The 17,331-nt window shown below is 38.9% G+C and overlaps 1 protein-coding gene across 10 annotated transcripts in view; it reads left to right on the top strand.

The window, feature by feature from the left end:
- The window catches only part of LOC129765348 (protein prickle-like), a 174,977-nt gene extending 162,569 nt beyond the window's left edge, over window positions 1–12,408 (top strand). For all 10 annotated transcript variants that reach the window (XM_055765549.1, XM_055765552.1, XM_055765550.1 and 7 more), the window contains 4 exons: window positions 33–236; window positions 302–399; window positions 464–1,428; window positions 11,520–12,408. In XM_055765549.1, coding sequence (XP_055621524.1) covers window positions 33–236; window positions 302–399; window positions 464–1,428; window positions 11,520–12,019 — 1,767 coding nt within the window. In that variant the 3' untranslated portion in view covers window positions 12,020–12,408. The remainder of the gene's footprint in view (window positions 1–32; window positions 237–301; window positions 400–463; window positions 1,429–11,519) is intronic.
- Window positions 12,409–17,331: the final 4,923 nt, after the last annotated feature.

The following is a 17,331-nucleotide window of genomic DNA, read 5'->3' as shown; positions in this document are numbered from 1 at the left end:
ACATATAATTAAATCATGCTGTCTTTCCACAGTGCGGTGAGTGTGTTTCGTCTGGTGACATGGGGGTCTACGCGTCGCGCTTCGATCCCGGTACCTGTTGGCATCCGGCTTGCTTCGTCTGCTCGGTCTGCAAGGAGCTACTGGTCGATCTGATCTATTTTCATCGAGAGGCCAAGCTGTACTGCGGAAGGCACCATGCGGAGACGTTGAAGCCCAGATGCTCGGCCTGTGATGAGGTAAATTAGTCCATTTTTGTGACACAGTTGTCCCAACCGCTGACGATGGGTTCTTTCTGTATCAGATAATTCTCGCTGATGAGTGCACGGAAGCTGAGGGACGAGCGTGGCATATCAAACACTTTGCCTGCTTTGAATGTGACAAACAGCTCGGTGGTCAACGGTAAGATTCGATACGATAATGATGCGGTGGTACGATGGTTGAATTCATTGCTAATTCATTTCAGGTACATAATGCGAGATGGAAAACCATATTGTCTGCACTGTTTCGACGCCATGTTTGCCGAGTACTGTGATTTCTGCAGCGAGCCGATCGGTGTTGACCAGGGTCAAATGAGCCATGATGGCCAGCATTGGCACGCGACGGATAACTGCTTCGCATGCAGTACCTGTCGGTGTTCTCTGCTTGGCCGACCATTCTTGCCTAGGCGGGGAGAAATTTATTGCTCAATAGCGTGCAGTAAAGGCGAACCACCCACGCCATCCGATGGATCCGTGCCGACTGTTTTACCCTCGCGAAATCGGCTCCGAGCGAGCCAACGTTCGACAGACGATACCTCCGGGTATCCCCCACATTTGCCAAAGTCACCAGAACCCCTGCAGAGTCCAATCAGTGAGCAGAGTACCCCCCACTCCAGCCCCGCCAAACACTTGCACGCGGAACTATCCACTAACATGTCTAGCCCTGTTCCAGCCGCCGAACTGAACGAACAATTTTTCTCCGTTTCGGTCGACAATGACAACATACAAACGTACACCGGCAGTGGAGCAACCTCGCCAATTTCCTCCCGAACATATCCTTGCACCGAACCGAGTGATCACGTCGATCATCAATCGCAACAGCACGAGTCTCTTCCCCCGTTGAATTCCAGCCACCGGAGAATACCCCAATGCTCGCCCGAACTCAACCGGCTACTGCACAAAGATCGCAGCCGGCAGCCGCTGGATCTCACGGATTTGAGCCTCAGCTTAGACAACTGGCAGGCGGAGCACCAATCAACAGCAGCGCCCAGTATAGCCAAGATGAATCCCACGGTGACCTCTTCCATGCCGGAGTTGCCCCAAACTCAGCCACCCTTTGACGATATTAGCCCGTTGGACAAAGCAAGTGCAATAGACCCGGACGATGCCATCCACAATGCCTCCGATGCGTCACACTCCATTGTCGAACTCCCAACCCCGCCGCCAATAGGTGAGTATCCATTGCTTGTGTAAAGCAGTTAGAATTTGGTCGCATAAAGTAGGACAGTTCTCAGCACAGAAATAACGTCCATAAAAGGGAAGGTTGTCATTTTGTAGGTACTTTAAGGAAAAAATGAATTTTGGATCTTTTCGTATTTTGCACAGTACTGCTGGTAATCGTATTTGGAACGTTGTTCCTTCACTTTTCGTTTTAAGCAGGTTTTTTATGGTTCTACCACATTTCTTCAGTTTGTCTTTGTGATAATTGCATAATATCTCTACATGGGACGAAGATCCGGAAAATTTGGTGGATTGATAGTTTTTTCAATGAAATTGATCTTGTTCTCCGTTCTCCGTGTTGACGACATCCAGGCTATAATGGCTGTAATTGCCAAGTCAGGCCAGAACTTCACCGGACCTTTGTGGGGGTAGAATGAAGTGCAAAGTCCTGTTCTGAAGACACTCCTCTTTGTAAACTTTTCATTCATTGTTGGCCCAGTGATGAAAACCTTTTTCTTTTCTCCACAACTACAGATCCCCTGCCAAATCATCAACTTACAGGCAAACTATCTGCGGAAACAAATTTGAACCTACCCGCAACACCCTCTTTACGCTTAGCAAGGTAATACTTGTTACCGGATATTTGTCCGAAATCCATTTTTACGTTACGTTAATTGCACTGCACGGATTTTAGCAACCAACGTCCAGTTGCAAGCCTTCTCGCATACATATTGGTCGAACTGTACTGTGGCTTCCCGTGAACTTTTCCACCAAATCCCGCAATGAAAGCCCACGGTTGTTGTAGACTGCTCGAAACGATTTTACTCATAGAGATCGGTCAAATGTTCCACCTCTACGCCTGATTGGGTTCGCCCGATCCAACGTAAGGGTCTCCCGGTAACGTTTGAGTACGGTATTTACAGTTGATTTTGAAAATTTCATTCATCGATTACCTTTGAATGTGTCCTTCAATCTTGATAAAATTCTCACTACTGAATAAACAAACCATCCGGATCCAAACGCTGGCAATAGTTTCTCAACTACTAGGGGCGCCGCAGTGAGTAAAAATAAGCGACCGAATTCTACCTGAAACACACTTTAGGTATGTGTTCGCGATTCGATTCGATTCTTTATTTTTAAGAGGCTTTAAACTTTGCAGTTCGTTCGCCTCTAAAGTGTGTTCGCGATTTCATCCGCTCTGTACTTCACTTACGAAGGCAACAGCTAAACTGATTTCAGATATTACGAATATTCAGTTTGTAGCATGTGACGAATGTTTATCGTTTAAATGTGGCGTGCGAGATGATGTTTTAGATGTTCTGGGACTGAAAAAAGAGATGGAAAAACTTCCTCTCACTACCAGGTTGACCAAACGTGCCGTTTTTTGACTATTTTTCATTGTCTCGTCTTTTCATCAATTTGTACCGTATTTAGATTATTAGAAAAAAATATTTTTTGAACTGCCTTTTAAAAACAAAGAAGCAAAGCAAGCGTTCCACACCGATTGGAAGGATTTTTTTCCACGAAGGTCAATATGCGGTCTACGGAAAAGCCGTAAGTTAATTTTCAAATAGAACTTTGATCTGAAATATGACAAATTTTATATTAAAATTCTCAAAATTGTAACTTCCTTCGTAAAGTCTCTTGATCTTCTAAATATTCCTTACCATTAAGAACAAAGCAGCATATTTAATTGTTTGGTTTCATTCACTTAATATGTCTTGAAAAAGCATGTCTTTTTGTTTATATTAGGTTGTCCAATAAGTTTCTTCCGCGCCACTCACAGCTACTAACCACTATCCATGCCGAACAGATGTAGTGGTTTTCAGATTTTCGTCAGAGGTGGTAATTTTGTTCTTTATCGCAAAGCATTAGACCTTTTTTTTATTATTAGGGTGCCCATTTCCATTTTAAGTGGTCCGAAAAATCTTTTTTTTTCCATTTTTTCCCAAAAATGACTTTTTTCAAAAACTAATAACTTTTGAACCACTGAATCGATTTAGATGATTAACATATCAAATTGAAGCCAATGAGCTAGCATTTTATTAAAAGTGCTTTCTCATCAGCTTTCCATAGTTATTTAGCGCCCTTTGGTTCAAACCCATGAAAACAATAAAAAACAACTACAATCAATGATTACGAAAATAAAATCCATTGCTTTTGCAAGTTCAATATTTTTAACTTTTCCTCAAAAATGACTTTTTTCAAAAATTCATAACTTTTGAACCACTGAACCGATTTAGATGATCGGCATATCGAATTAAAGCCAATGAGCCGTTCATACTTATATACCGCAAATCCCAAATACGCATTTTCGTAGCACTAAAAAATAACAAAACAGTGCAAATAAAAATACAAAAGACAACTGAGTGTCCGTGTGAACAATAAAATTGCTATCTATCGAATTTTGGGTCTGGTGACGCTAATATGTGAGTACCCACCGATTCGGATGATCACCATGTCAAATTAAAGCTAATTACCCAGTCCTTTTTAAAAAAAATACATTTGCAAAAAATTCTGTTTTCTGTTTATTGAATGAATTTGTTTTTTATGGTTTACAGGGTCTCGGGAACAAAGATGCTATATTTTTTTTCTGGAAAGCTGATTTTGTTTACATAATATATCCTAAAATAAGATATATGATTTTTTTCGCTTTGAGTTATAATTTTTCAAAATTGACCGATGGTACGAAAAATGTTGTTTTCCTCTTTTTTTTTCCAAAAATGGCCTTCTTTTAAAAATTCATAAATTTTGAAATACTGAACCGATTTAGATTTGAAGTCAATGAAGTTAATGAGCTAGTCTTCTTTGAAAAAATACATCACACTTGCGGAGAAAGTAGATTTTGTTTTTGTAATTATTAACTGTTTTTGTTGTTTATAGTTTACATGGTAAAAGATAGAGTGCGCTATACTTTTTATATTTTTTCTTGGAAGCAGAGATTTCACGAACTTCTGAGAACCACTATATCGGTTTGGCATGGAATGGCTGTATAAAGCTTATTCTCTAAAAAAACCTATTTAGACACAGCTGTTATGAACAGGATGCGACATGTTAGCCCAAGCACAATCAATGCCAATTTGGACACTCCGAGTTATAAAAATTATACCGATGAATAACAATAATGAATTGATGCAAAAAAGAACTTTGAAAGAAAAGGTGTTTCTGAATAATATTAATAACATTGAAAGTTGTGCCAATGTCGTTGCTCGTAAGGCTCGTTCAGTGATTATGGTAAACCAGTTGAGTCTAACAAAAAAGAGTGAAGAAACTAGAAAAATTGTACAGACTAAATTAAATCAAAAAATATACAAAATAGTCAATTTCAGAAACGTGAAACGAGGAATTAAAAGCATTCTCTTTGAGGCGCCAAAATCCAGGAATTTTGAATATCATTTTTTCCTACAATTATATTTCATAATTATTATATTTCATCTGTCCGTCCATTAATAAAACCAATAACCTCTCTCTTATTTTCGCAAAATTGAAACACCCAACACATTACATCAATACCCTTTTGATTATTCGCTACGCATACCTGGGCGCCTCTCCATACAATGCAAAACAGATGTATGGAGCCAATACAGAGGGGCGGAATGACGCTGAAATAGGCCGCGAATAGCCGTGCGATGTTTCACAGTTAAAGCCTGTTTCAGTTAGAATTTGGTCGCATAAAGTGGGACATTTCTCAGCATAGGAAACAGGTTTATCAACTTTAAGTTAAAAGAACATGAAAATTATTCGTCATCTGTTCGGATGACTTTTGGAACATTTCGTGTGATACCACCCATCATTTTCTGCACAGTACTGCTGGTAACTGTTTTTGCTATCTTCTTGGGAAAGTAGTGCATTTGAATTGTTTTTTTGATAGTTCTGCCTTCAATTTGCCTTTGATATTGTCCAGTATCTCTCGAAAATTCGAACAATTTGGTGGATTGATTTGGTTTTTTCAATGAAGTCGATTTTGTTCTCCATATACCACTTGATGCCATCCCGGCTGTAATGGCAGCTTGTCAAGTCAGGCCAGAACTTCACTGGACCTTCGTGTGATAGAATGAATGGCAAAATCCTGTTCTGAAGACACTGCTCCTAGTAATTGTTGCCCCAGTGATGACAACCATTGTCTTCGTTCCACAACTACAGATCCCTTGCCAAATCATCAACTTATGGGCAAATTTATCTGCCTAAACAAATTTGAACCTACCCTACGCTTGACAAGGTAAAATTTGTTACCGACTATTTGTCTAAAAATCAATTTTTACATACCCTATGATCGCAAAGTACCGGGATTTTTGAATAAAACAAAATAGAGTTAAATTTCAGGCAAATTTATTTTATCTCTTTCAAAATACGATTCATCACATGTGTCAACGCTTGACCCAGTCCTCCATGCATCCCTGGTAGACCAACGAAGGGATGGCCTTTAGTTCCCTCGTCGCATTCTCTTTGATCTCATCGATCGACTGAAATCTTTTTCCACGAAGTGGCAACTTCAACTGGGGAAACAAAATAAAAGTCGTACGGGACCATCAGGTGAATACGGTGCTTACTCGGTGGTTTTTACTTAATGTTTGGTCAAATAATTCAGTACAATTCTGGCTCAGTGCGATGGCGCGTTATCATCATGGAAAATCCAAGAATTGTCGACCCACATTTCTGGTCGTTTGCAACTTACATCATCTCTCAAACGCTTCAAAATGGATAAATAATATTCTTTGTTCACTGTCTAGCCCGGAGGAAGGTACTCATGTGCCGTTCCATATGCAATGCCAATTTCATTAGACATCTCTCTTAAGTTGGTATGACGATTTTCAAGCACAATCACTTTCACTTTCTTCAAGTTTTCATCGGTGTTCGACGTAATCCCGGTAACGTTTGAATACGTTATAGTAATGCTTCGAAATCCGGACACTTAAGCGCTTACGAATATAACTTCAACTACTGAAAAATATTGACATATCATAGCATGAAAAATTAGCGTTCCTATAGTATTAGAAGGCCTTCATCTAAGTTATGAATCACAGAGTTCCACTAAATCATGTTATATTTGTTCAAAATTTGAAGTTTCTTTCATCGTGTCATGATTTTAAATCCGGACACTTTTTTGATCATGCTTGCAATTCTTTGTGAGAAATTATTAATTCAATTATTTATTGTATTTTTACAAGATTACCACTACAAGATGGCGCCATATATATACATATATATATATATATATATATATATATATATATATATATATATATATATATATATATATATATATATTTATATAATATATATATATATATATATATATATATATATATATATATATATATATATATATATATATATATATATATATAATATATATATATATATATATATATATATATAATATATATATATATATATATATATATATATATATATATATATCAAATGAAAGGGCTTGATTAGTAGAATACAATTATTGATGAAAAATGTAAATCAAAGATGGCGGCCACTACAAAATAGCTGGTTACATATTCTCTCAGAACCACCATCAATATGGGTATCAATCGAATGAGATCGACTAGTAGAACACGGTTATTTATGAAAAATGCAAATCCAAAATTTTAAAGAAATTGTTTTAAAGAAATTGTAGAAAAATATACTTATGGTATAGATAATGTACTAAGAACTAAAAATATAAATAAGTAAGAAACACTTCTCAAGTTCAACGGTCTCATTGTGATTAAACATAATAATAATACAGATGATGTACTAAAAGCTAGAAAATAATAAGGCAGGTAGCAGTTAGTAGTTACCACACCCCTTTCTTCATCAATATAGGGCATCGATGATACTAGAATAAAATCGAGGGACATGTAACGAAACATCTAACTGTAGAAAATGAAAATCTGCGTGGCTCATTTTGAATTTGTGTTCAAATAGTCAACCCCATCATTTGATACACATATTGATGCAGTTTTGGAAAAAAATAATGGGCCTGATCACGAACATCACTTCACGGTGAAAACGGAATGAAATGCATACAAATCGCATACAATTCTTTTCGTTTTCACCGTGAAGTGACGTTCGTGATCAGACCCAATAATTTTTTTGAACATTTTGTGGTGGCGGCCATTTTGGATTTGCATTTTTCATGAACAACCGTGTTCAACTAGTCAATCTCTTTCGTTTGATAGCCGTATTGATGGGGTTACAGACAAAGTTACGAAGTTACCCACGTACATACAAACGGGTCGTTGATCGACCCCGTGCTGTATACCGAAGAGTTTTGCGGTTTCCCGGGTCGAAAATATTTACTCCACACTCCATTCTCCATGCTAAGTCTTCTAACATACCCTTATGCAACTCCTTCAATGAGAAATTTAATCGTCAACTTTTGATTTAAAAGCATTTTCTGAATGTGCTTTTTATTCCGGACATGGGTTTGTGAAATTCACATTGATTTTTGATTTTTTACCTTTTGTTTGTTAACAGCTAGGCACTATGTTTGATACTAAACTAAATTGACACAATAGTAACTATCAGTCACATTAATTCAACATGCAAAAAATGTCATGGTTTAGGAATGATATTGAATGTAATGAAAAAGTGTCAGGATTAAAAAGCGTCCGGATTCAGAAGCATCACTCACATTCACAGTCGATTTTGGAAATTTGAAGAATTTTGCAATCTTTCCTCCCGACCACGTCAGGTTCTCAATGTGATTGTGCGATTTTTTTCGCCTTTCGCGTTCCATCGTCGATAGCTTTTGGGTGTATCCTTCAACCTTGACGAATTCTGTACTACTAAATAAACAAACCACCCGGATCAAAACGCTGTCAATAGTTTCTCGATGTGACAACTAGGGGCGCTGAAACGAATAAAAATAACCGACCAAATTCTAACTGAAACACACTCTAATTCTTAAGCTGCATTATAAGAACGCATACTTCTAAATAATGTTTGTGTTATTGAAAGGCAATTTTTGTGTTGGAATGAAAGAGCTTGCTAGTCTGGTTTATACTAAAGTAAAAATGGCACAAACCCGCGCATCGTGCGAACACAGTTTCAGCAATCGTAAATTGATTGAAAATTATCTGCGTTCTAAAATGAACCAAGACCGACTCAATGGCTTGGCAATTTTTTCGATCGAAAATGAATCGCTGGCAGATCTTGATTCAAATGCAATTGAGAACCATTTTGCTTCAGTTAAAGCATGCAAGGCAGAGATTTGACTAGCGAATAAGCGAAGCTGGTAATGATTTTTCCTAACCTTCTAAATACGGATAAACTACTCAAAGTGAACTTTGGTATAAGGGAGCAGCTTTCTCAAAATATCAGAAACTCAAAGTTAGGGAAAAATCGAATAAAGTGGTATTTTTTGGGGCGCCATTTTCATAGTTTGCTGGGGACGCTGTCTACCCTCACTACGTCGCTGCTTATGAGACTGTGCTCCGCCTTGCGTTCCACCATTCGGTGAGCGCATCGCATGCAGCCTTTATGCACGTTATCGTATGCCCTTCTTACGCCGGCTGCAGGACTATACTACGCCTTGCTTCCAACATCCGTAACCACATTTGATACAACCATCATGCTCTCTTTCGTACGGGACCAACGCACAGATGGGTAAAAACTTTTGCAACGCTTATTAAAGTTGATCATACCACTAATGGCCACCTAATAACTGGGTGAGATAAATGAGATGCGAGAGGCAATGAAGGTATGGAAAAAAATTATTATCGAATTTATAGGACCGACCATGTACATTTTGTTTATTGGTTCAAAAAAAATGACCTGTGCAAAATTTCAGCTCAATCGGACATAATTTAGGGGTGCCTCAAAGCACTCAATGTTTTGATTTGTTGGCCACCCAGGCTAAGTCCCGAAAAGTCGATTTGCGGCCAAACATTTATTTTCGTGATAACTCCATATCTCGACGTTTTATGCATTTTTCTAAATTTCCTTTACTCCCCTCTTGGAAGATTTTCGAGGATGAAAAAATCAAAACTTTGAGTGCTTTGAGGTACCCCTAAATCATGTGCGATTGAGCTGAAACTTTGCACAGATCATTTTTTGGACCAATAAACAAAATGTAAATGGTCGGTTTTTGAAATTTGACGTGACCATTTTCGCTGCCACCCTACTGGGCATCTAAATCAGGGGTTCTCAAAATGGTCGATATCGATCCCTTGGGGTCAATATCGGTTTCCCAGGGGTCGATGAGATCTAAAGATCGATCCCTATTAATTAACACAAGTTCATATTTGAAACTTTCAAGATACTGCATAAGTTGTGTTAAGTGAACCAACTTGTTATAAAAATGACTTATATAATAGTAGAGAGTATTATTTTTGTAATTTGTATTAATAATTATAAATTACACCTGATATTTACTGAATTTTGTACTTCCGTGGCCGAGTGGTTAGCGTCATAACCAACATGCCGGGTGTTCGGGTTCGATTCCCGTTCTGGTCGGGGGAATTTTTCGTCAAAGAAATTTCCTCCGACTTGCACTGTGATCACGCGTATTCTAGAGCTTGCCACTCAGAATGCATTCAAGGCGTGTTATTTGGCATAGAAATCTCAACTAAGTACTAATAAAAATGACGCAAGTAATACTACGTTGAGACGGCGAAGTTCCTCTAGGAACGTTAGTGCCATTGAAGAAGAAGAAGAAGAATTTACTGAATTTTACTTCTATTTCTTGATGAGAAGATTACGTCGAGTGGCTATAGGGGTCGATGGTATCACTTCAACCTGTAAAAGGGGTCTCCGGCCAAAATAGTTTGAGAATACTTGATCTAAATGATATAGTAGCTGTTCTAATATTTTGAGAGAGGGTGTACGAATACATTATTAGCTGGAAACTATATTGATTTGTACAACTCGAACAGCTGGTATTCTTTGAATCTGCTGCCCCTCCGTCGCAAACGAGACAAAAAGTACAGAAAGTTTTCAAGAACTAATTTAGAAAACGATTGGAATATGTACACCTTGGCGCGGAACATATATTCATAGGCCTTGGAAAAGGCCAGAAGTGAATACATACAGAGGAATATCGATGAACATCATGATAATAGCAAAGGACCATGGAAGATATTGAAAACATTATTAAATTCTAAAAATACTATACCGCGATCCATAGTTTTCGCAGGGTCACAAAAACTGCCAGACCAAATTATTGCAGATAAATTTAACAGTAATTTCGTTAACCCCTTCCCGTATTATTTAATACGTTACACATCAAGTGATTTCACTATTCCGCTGAGCGTTCTAGCGCTCGATGTTGTACGGGAAAGGGGTAATAGTGTTCTGCTGATCAACCAAAGTATTGAGTTGATCAGTGAACCTGACGAAAAAAGACAGTCGATTATTATCAATTGCAGTAATCGGCAATTAATAGTAATTTTTTTTTGTCAATATATATATTGTAAAAAAAATAATGAGCGTTGTGCAATGCAATTTTTATGTGGGGTCCGAATTGGAAACTGGAATGGGGATATCTCATTCAGAATTGTCGTAAACTATCCTTTTGTCGTATGGTTATATCGAGTGTTGCTGAATTGTGACAATTCTCTGTCATGTTCTAAGTAGACACTTCTAGATATTGGGTTCAATTCCCAATATTTATTTACTATGACTCTACATTCCATTGAGATTAGATCTGATTCACTACTCTTCTCCAATAAACCCGATCCATGGCTGCAGTTCTCCAACTCCCGGCTGCACCGATTCTTGCCAAGTCCTGCTCCACCTGGTCCAACCCAATATCCGGGTTGGAAATTTTCTTGACATGCCTTGAAAAAACATTGGGCCTGAATTAGAGAATATGATTATGTCAATGTCAATACGGCGGATAGGACCATTGTTTTTCTTTTGCAGTTTTTTGCCTATTTGGAATATTCGATAAAAAGGAATTCATGTCTGCAACAGAGCTAGTTCGCTTTGATTTTTGTTTTATAATACTGGTCCCTTAATTTGGTTAAACATAAATATCATCTGTTAGATGAATCGGTCTGTTCAAACCTTTGTAGGGGTATGAGGTGAGTCATCCTCATCATCATCCTCTTTATCACATCGATTCATTCTTGAAATCATCTGAAATCATCTCTATCCAATTTTCAGTTATTAAGAAAGAAGTCCGCTTCGAGGGTGACTTCCAGGACTCGTTGCCCCGATCGAAGAGCTACTGCAGTCGGGCGGGTGGCAGCTCCCGGTCACGTTCCTCCAAGTCGTCGTCCAAGCGCCGCTCGGGCAGCCATCACCACCGTTCGTCGGATTATGCCTACGAGCGGCATCAGCAGGAGCGACCCTCCTCGACCCGCAAATCGCCCCGCCGACGATCGCGTGCTCACCACCACCACCAGCATGAGGTGGAAGCGGAACACCACCAATCCCATCCGGAGGAGGAGGATGATTCGGATGCGCGAAGCGTGTGCTCCACCTGTTCGTCCAGTTCCTCCAGTGCGGACGATACCGTGTACGAGCTTCCCATGCGGAGAACCTACGGCGGAACCCGGATCCACTATATGCCAAACAACTCGCTCGCGTGCGCCCGCAAACGGAAGCAGCTGCAAAGTAGCCATCCTTATGAGAAAGACAATAAAAACTGTATCATATCGTGAAAACAAAACAAAAAGCCAGGTAAGATAGGAAGGTGAACGATTGCATCGTTACAGATGAGAATGCGTTCAGACGGAGTGACCAAATTTAAACGAAAAAATCAAATTGCATTTTAACGAAAAGTGGTAACATTTTCGAGTAGAGTTTATCGAATGTATTGAATGTTTGGATGTATTTTCTTTGTTTGGATTGAAATTATGAAAATACGAGATATTTTAACTGAAAGCAATACTCAAGAGATTGTGTGAGATTTTTTGTATTTGTCGCGACACATACAGTTCACCGCCACACCAATACAAAGCAGAATGTATTCAATGCTCATATCTTAAGTGTAAGGTTTTTTATACATACAGTTTGATAAGAGATAATTTTTATACTGAAAAGTTGAAAACTTGCGAGTGTTTCAGTAGCTTCCGTTGAATATCACTGCCTTTGTTGGGTTCCTACAACGCCAGCTATAACTTCATAACTGATGGATCTGCTCCAACGTGATACGTAATTTTTTCATCTATAGTCTGAAGGTAGCGCATCTGATTATTGGAATATACGGTAAACAACTGTACCTCCGCCGTTTCCCAATAGTGAACTTTGGCGATGAGTGGAGATCGGAATAAATAGATTAACACTCTTTTACTCGCGTGAAAAACTCGTGTACTCACAGACTGTGCGCGTCTCTGTGTATTTGTATTTTTGTGTATTTTTTTTGGTATTATTCAAAGAAAAAGATATAATTGAATGAAAAAACTCCTGAAAATATGTTTTACTTAACTTCATTCAGTTTTGATTGTCATTTTATTCAGCCACCTCATTCATTCTCGGTCTGTCATACCTATGCGCGAGTATAGGAAGGATAAAGAGAGGCATAAACTAACATAATCCTACGGATTCACGGATGATTTTAATTTTCTGCTTATCTTGTAACCTTTGTCTATTATATTGTTATTTGCATATTTATTAAGCTATGTTTATTTATTTTGGAATCTATTTTTTTATTGGTTAGTATTGTTAGCAGTCATTAATAAGATCACCAATAAATATGCAAATTCAATATTCACACTGAAGCATTTACAGTGTACCTCCACTAAGCCATAAAGATAATCCAGAAAGTATACGCTTAAGGTGAAGGTGGAAGCTAGCCATTGTAGTAGTATAGATAAACCCACGTGTAAAAATGGGGTAATAGTGTTTGTGAGAGAAGATCAAAGCACACGTAAATAGATTAATTCAATACTAAACTAAAATCTGTGAACGATATGTTAACAATTGCAAATATAAATATATATAGAAGGTGCATTTGCATATGAAGTTAAATTCTGATTATACGCGATCGTAACATGAGCAAATTTATAACACATGCGAGTTGGGGCTCTTTTGGTAATAACAAGTTCTTCTGCATAGTAACTCGATGTTGATAATTTCTTAATATTTTCCTTCGTTGATCGTATTGTTTTCACATATTCACGTTAGAGAGCCTTAACCCTTCTCTTCGTTGGCCGAGGCATTTTGATTGAATGTAATACTTTTCCGTTTACTGTTTTTGAAAGCATGGCTCTGCAATACATTTTTCTTACTTAATGTTAAAGTTGCTAAAATTTCTCATTATAGACTCATTAAACGTAAAAATAATAGTTGTTTTGATATCAACACAATTTTATTCTATTGATTTTCATGACATGAAACGCTATGACTCAGGAATAACATTTTATTGAGTGGTTTTTATAGCTGTTTCCATGATGTTGTCTGGCATCAGTGTCGAAAAAATAGCGATCCTTTTACCAATACAAACAAAACCATTGCCGAAAATTGAAAAATTAAAATTTAACTTTCAAAGCACTAGCTCGAATTTTCCAACGTTTTTCACTATACAGTGCGACAACAGATGAAAATTCATTATCTTTTGAGTAATCGATTAGAGTTTGGTTGATATTACTTGATGGAAAGTGTGCGAAAACGATCATTTTCTTCACACTGTTTCCCAATATTATTGATTTTCTGGCGAGGGGTGAGGGAGGGAGATGAAAGAAATGAGCGCCATTGTGGCAGCTATTTGTGGCTAGCTTGCATCTTCACCTTAAGCACTTGAATATTATAGCAAGAAAAAAAAATATTACGAAACTGAGGCAATTTTCATTTTTTGCTCGATGGCCAGCGATTCCCCACTGTGCCACGGTAGTCCCACGTCAACATTGCGGTTATATCATAGATATAACCCACCCATTTCTTTCAATTTGAAGATGAACTGACAACAATAACACATCCCAAGGTCCTATAATATGGGTCTCGTATGAAATAGTAGTACAAACTACCCGTAATGTAAATTAACACTAGAACTACCAACCGGTCAAAATGACCGGTTTTATCATTTGTTCACAAGAATTTAGCTTGAAATTCAGTATTTTCTAATAATGTTATGACTTCTTATAAATAAAGTTTATTTCCTTTGAAAAATTTATATTCTGACATCTAAATATAAAAAAAAGGTATATGAGGGGCTTAGAATGCAAGGGGTGTAAGTGACTTGCTCGATTTTCTTCATCAACTTTTTCTTTAGTTAATAACTCAACTGCAAAAACGTTCCAATTTAAATTTGCTATAGTATCCGATAGATGAGGTTCTGACCTATCTTCCACATTGTCAAATACAGCTGGGAATGTATTTGCAGCTAAGTTATGACCAAAAGAGAGAGTCGATGTAGAGAAATCGATCAAATCACTTACACCCCTTTCATTCTAGGCCCCTCATATAAAAACTGTCGGTAGTTCTAACAGTTCGGCTGAAAAGTTTATTAGGTTTTTTTTATATCTGTATTATAGTGACTTTCAACACCTTTGGCTGGTCCGTCACTTTACTTCCATTTTTTTGTAAGAATGTCGGAAGTGAGAATTGAACTCGTGATCTTCAGCGTGAGTGGCATGGATGTTACCACTTCGCCAGATCGCCTCCAGGTAACACAGTAAAATTTTGTTTTTGCAGAATTCAATTTTATCATTCAACATAATTGCCTTCGAGGGCGATACAGCGATTATAGCGATCTTGCAAATTGATACCATTTTTATAGTACTCTTTCGGGTTTTCCTCAAAATAGGCCTCAATTTCGGTAATCATCGGTCTTAGATTTCTTGCCAGCGACCATTCTTTTCAGGTCTGCGAACAGAAACCAGATCTGGAGAATACGGTGGATGCGGAAGCAATTGGATCATGCAATTTTGCCATCGTTTTCATTGAATTGTAATTTTTCCATTTTTTTCACAATAACAAAAATTGCTTTACTCTCAATGCTGTAATTCACGAACGAATCGACTATGTCTGTCAAATTTTGACACGTATCCATTGAAAGATGATGTTTTGTGATAGTCAAGTAGATTCTTGCAAGAGGCGCCATCTAGACGTCAACCTTATGAACTCTTCAGCCGAACTGTTAGTGTTTATAAAAAGTATAGATGAAATTATATATTTTTATAATTTTGTTTCAGTCAGCTCGCGCAGTCCGAAGCCGCCGGACGCAAAGTTGTTCGTGTCCGTTATTGTGTTGGAACAATACCGTTATCGGTTTCGCTGAAGTGATTGTGTCGCTCTAACGGTGTTTTCTTTATTGCGAGAGTGAAGTGATAAGTAATCACAACCAGCGGGAGGGAGAAGTCCTCCACTGCGGGCGCTGTGAGCGTGTGCCGTTCCTCGTCATCGTATTGTGGTGCGATACACCATTGCTGTTGTGCCAAGCGATCATCACGTGGTTCGATTGGAGCACCATTACAAATCATCCGCACCGTGCGCTTCAAGGTTTTTAGTTTATATATATATATTAGGTTAAGGATTTAAAAAAAAAAAAGAAAAAGTATAATTGTATATCTGCCATAATGGCAGAGTGCGATCCTCTTGATATGGACATTGAATCTGATGTTTCCTCCTCACTAACTACTGGGAAGTCGCTTAAACGCGTTCCCCCCTCAGACGATGTCTTTTCAGAGGAAGAGTTAATCAACCTCAACAAGCCCCCTTCAAGAAAATTGGCAAACTTTTCCACTTCGCCCCCTCAATCTCCCGCTCCCGCTTCCGATTATCTCCCGAACTTGCCTCCCAGCCCAACTGTTCCCGCTCCCGCTCAACAATCGACCTCGTCCTCCCCCGCAGTTGTCCCCTCTCCGCGTGTCAAGGTCTATCCAGAAGATGCATCTGGATCTGGCCCATGGGTTGTTTTCTTCCGGCCAAAACCCAACGGGAAATCGCTCAACGTCATTCAGATCATGAAAGATCTGACAAAAAATTATTCCTCCGTGGTCGAAATTAGAAAGGTTCGACCGAACAAACTGCGTGTTGTCGTGGCTGATCGGAAGCAAGCTAACGAGATTGTTGTCGACAATAGGTTCGTACTAGAATATCGCGTCTATGTGCCCTGCCATAACGTAGAAATTTCGGGGGTGATCACAGAAACGGGTCTGACGAGCTCATTAATAAAAGAGGGAGATGGCAGATTTAAAAAGCTCCCTTTGACGAAAGTTAAAATTTTGGACTGCCATCAATTAGGAAAAGTGTCCCAGGAAGAGGGAAAAACAAAATTCACGCCGTCCGACTCGTTTCGAGTAACTTTTGCTGGTTCCGCCCTCCCTGACTACGTTATGGTGGACAAATTGAGGCTTCCGCTGCGTCTCTTCGTGCCAAAGCCCATGACTTGCAACAAATGCAAGTCAGTTGGTCATACAGCAGACTACTGCGCCAACAAGGAGCGCTGTGCCACTTGCGGAGAGCAACATGTGGGCAAATCCTGCAGTGCGACTGAGCATAAGTGTCCATATTGCGGGGGGACCCCACATGAGCTCTCAGCTTGTGAAAATTACAAGAGTCGCTGGGAGAAACAGAAGCGCTCTTTAAAGGAACGCTCGAAACGCACTTTTGCGGAAATTTTAAAGGGCGCTTCTCCACAGGCCCAACAACAACAACATCCAATCTCCTCACACAATATCTTTTCCACGTTGCCAGTTGACGAAATGGAAGCGGACACAGCTCACGGGGGTACACCGTTTATTTCCCAAGGGAATCCCCGGCGCAAAAATGTGACCACTCCCAAAATTCAATCACAAGTCCCTCCGGTGATATCCCCTGTTAGCTTGCCTAAAAAAACGAGTGCAGCGGACAAGCAAAATCAGGTTCCTCCTGGCTTCCGTGGGAATAGTTCACCTTCGAACGACCCAGCACTCGAGGGGACATCAAAAACCCCAACTGTCCCTATTTTTCCGTCCAGCTCAACTTCCCAATCGGGATTTATAAAGTTGTCTGACCTTTTGGATCAAATCTTCAAGTGTTTTAACGTTTCCGA

Source organism: Toxorhynchites rutilus, chromosome 2 (assembly GCF_029784135.1).
Source record: "Toxorhynchites rutilus septentrionalis strain SRP chromosome 2, ASM2978413v1, whole genome shotgun sequence".
NCBI lineage: Eukaryota > Metazoa > Arthropoda > Insecta > Diptera > Culicidae > Toxorhynchites > Toxorhynchites rutilus.
The sequence above is the reverse complement of the archived record's forward strand: the minus strand, read 5'-3'. Positions and strand labels throughout refer to the sequence as shown.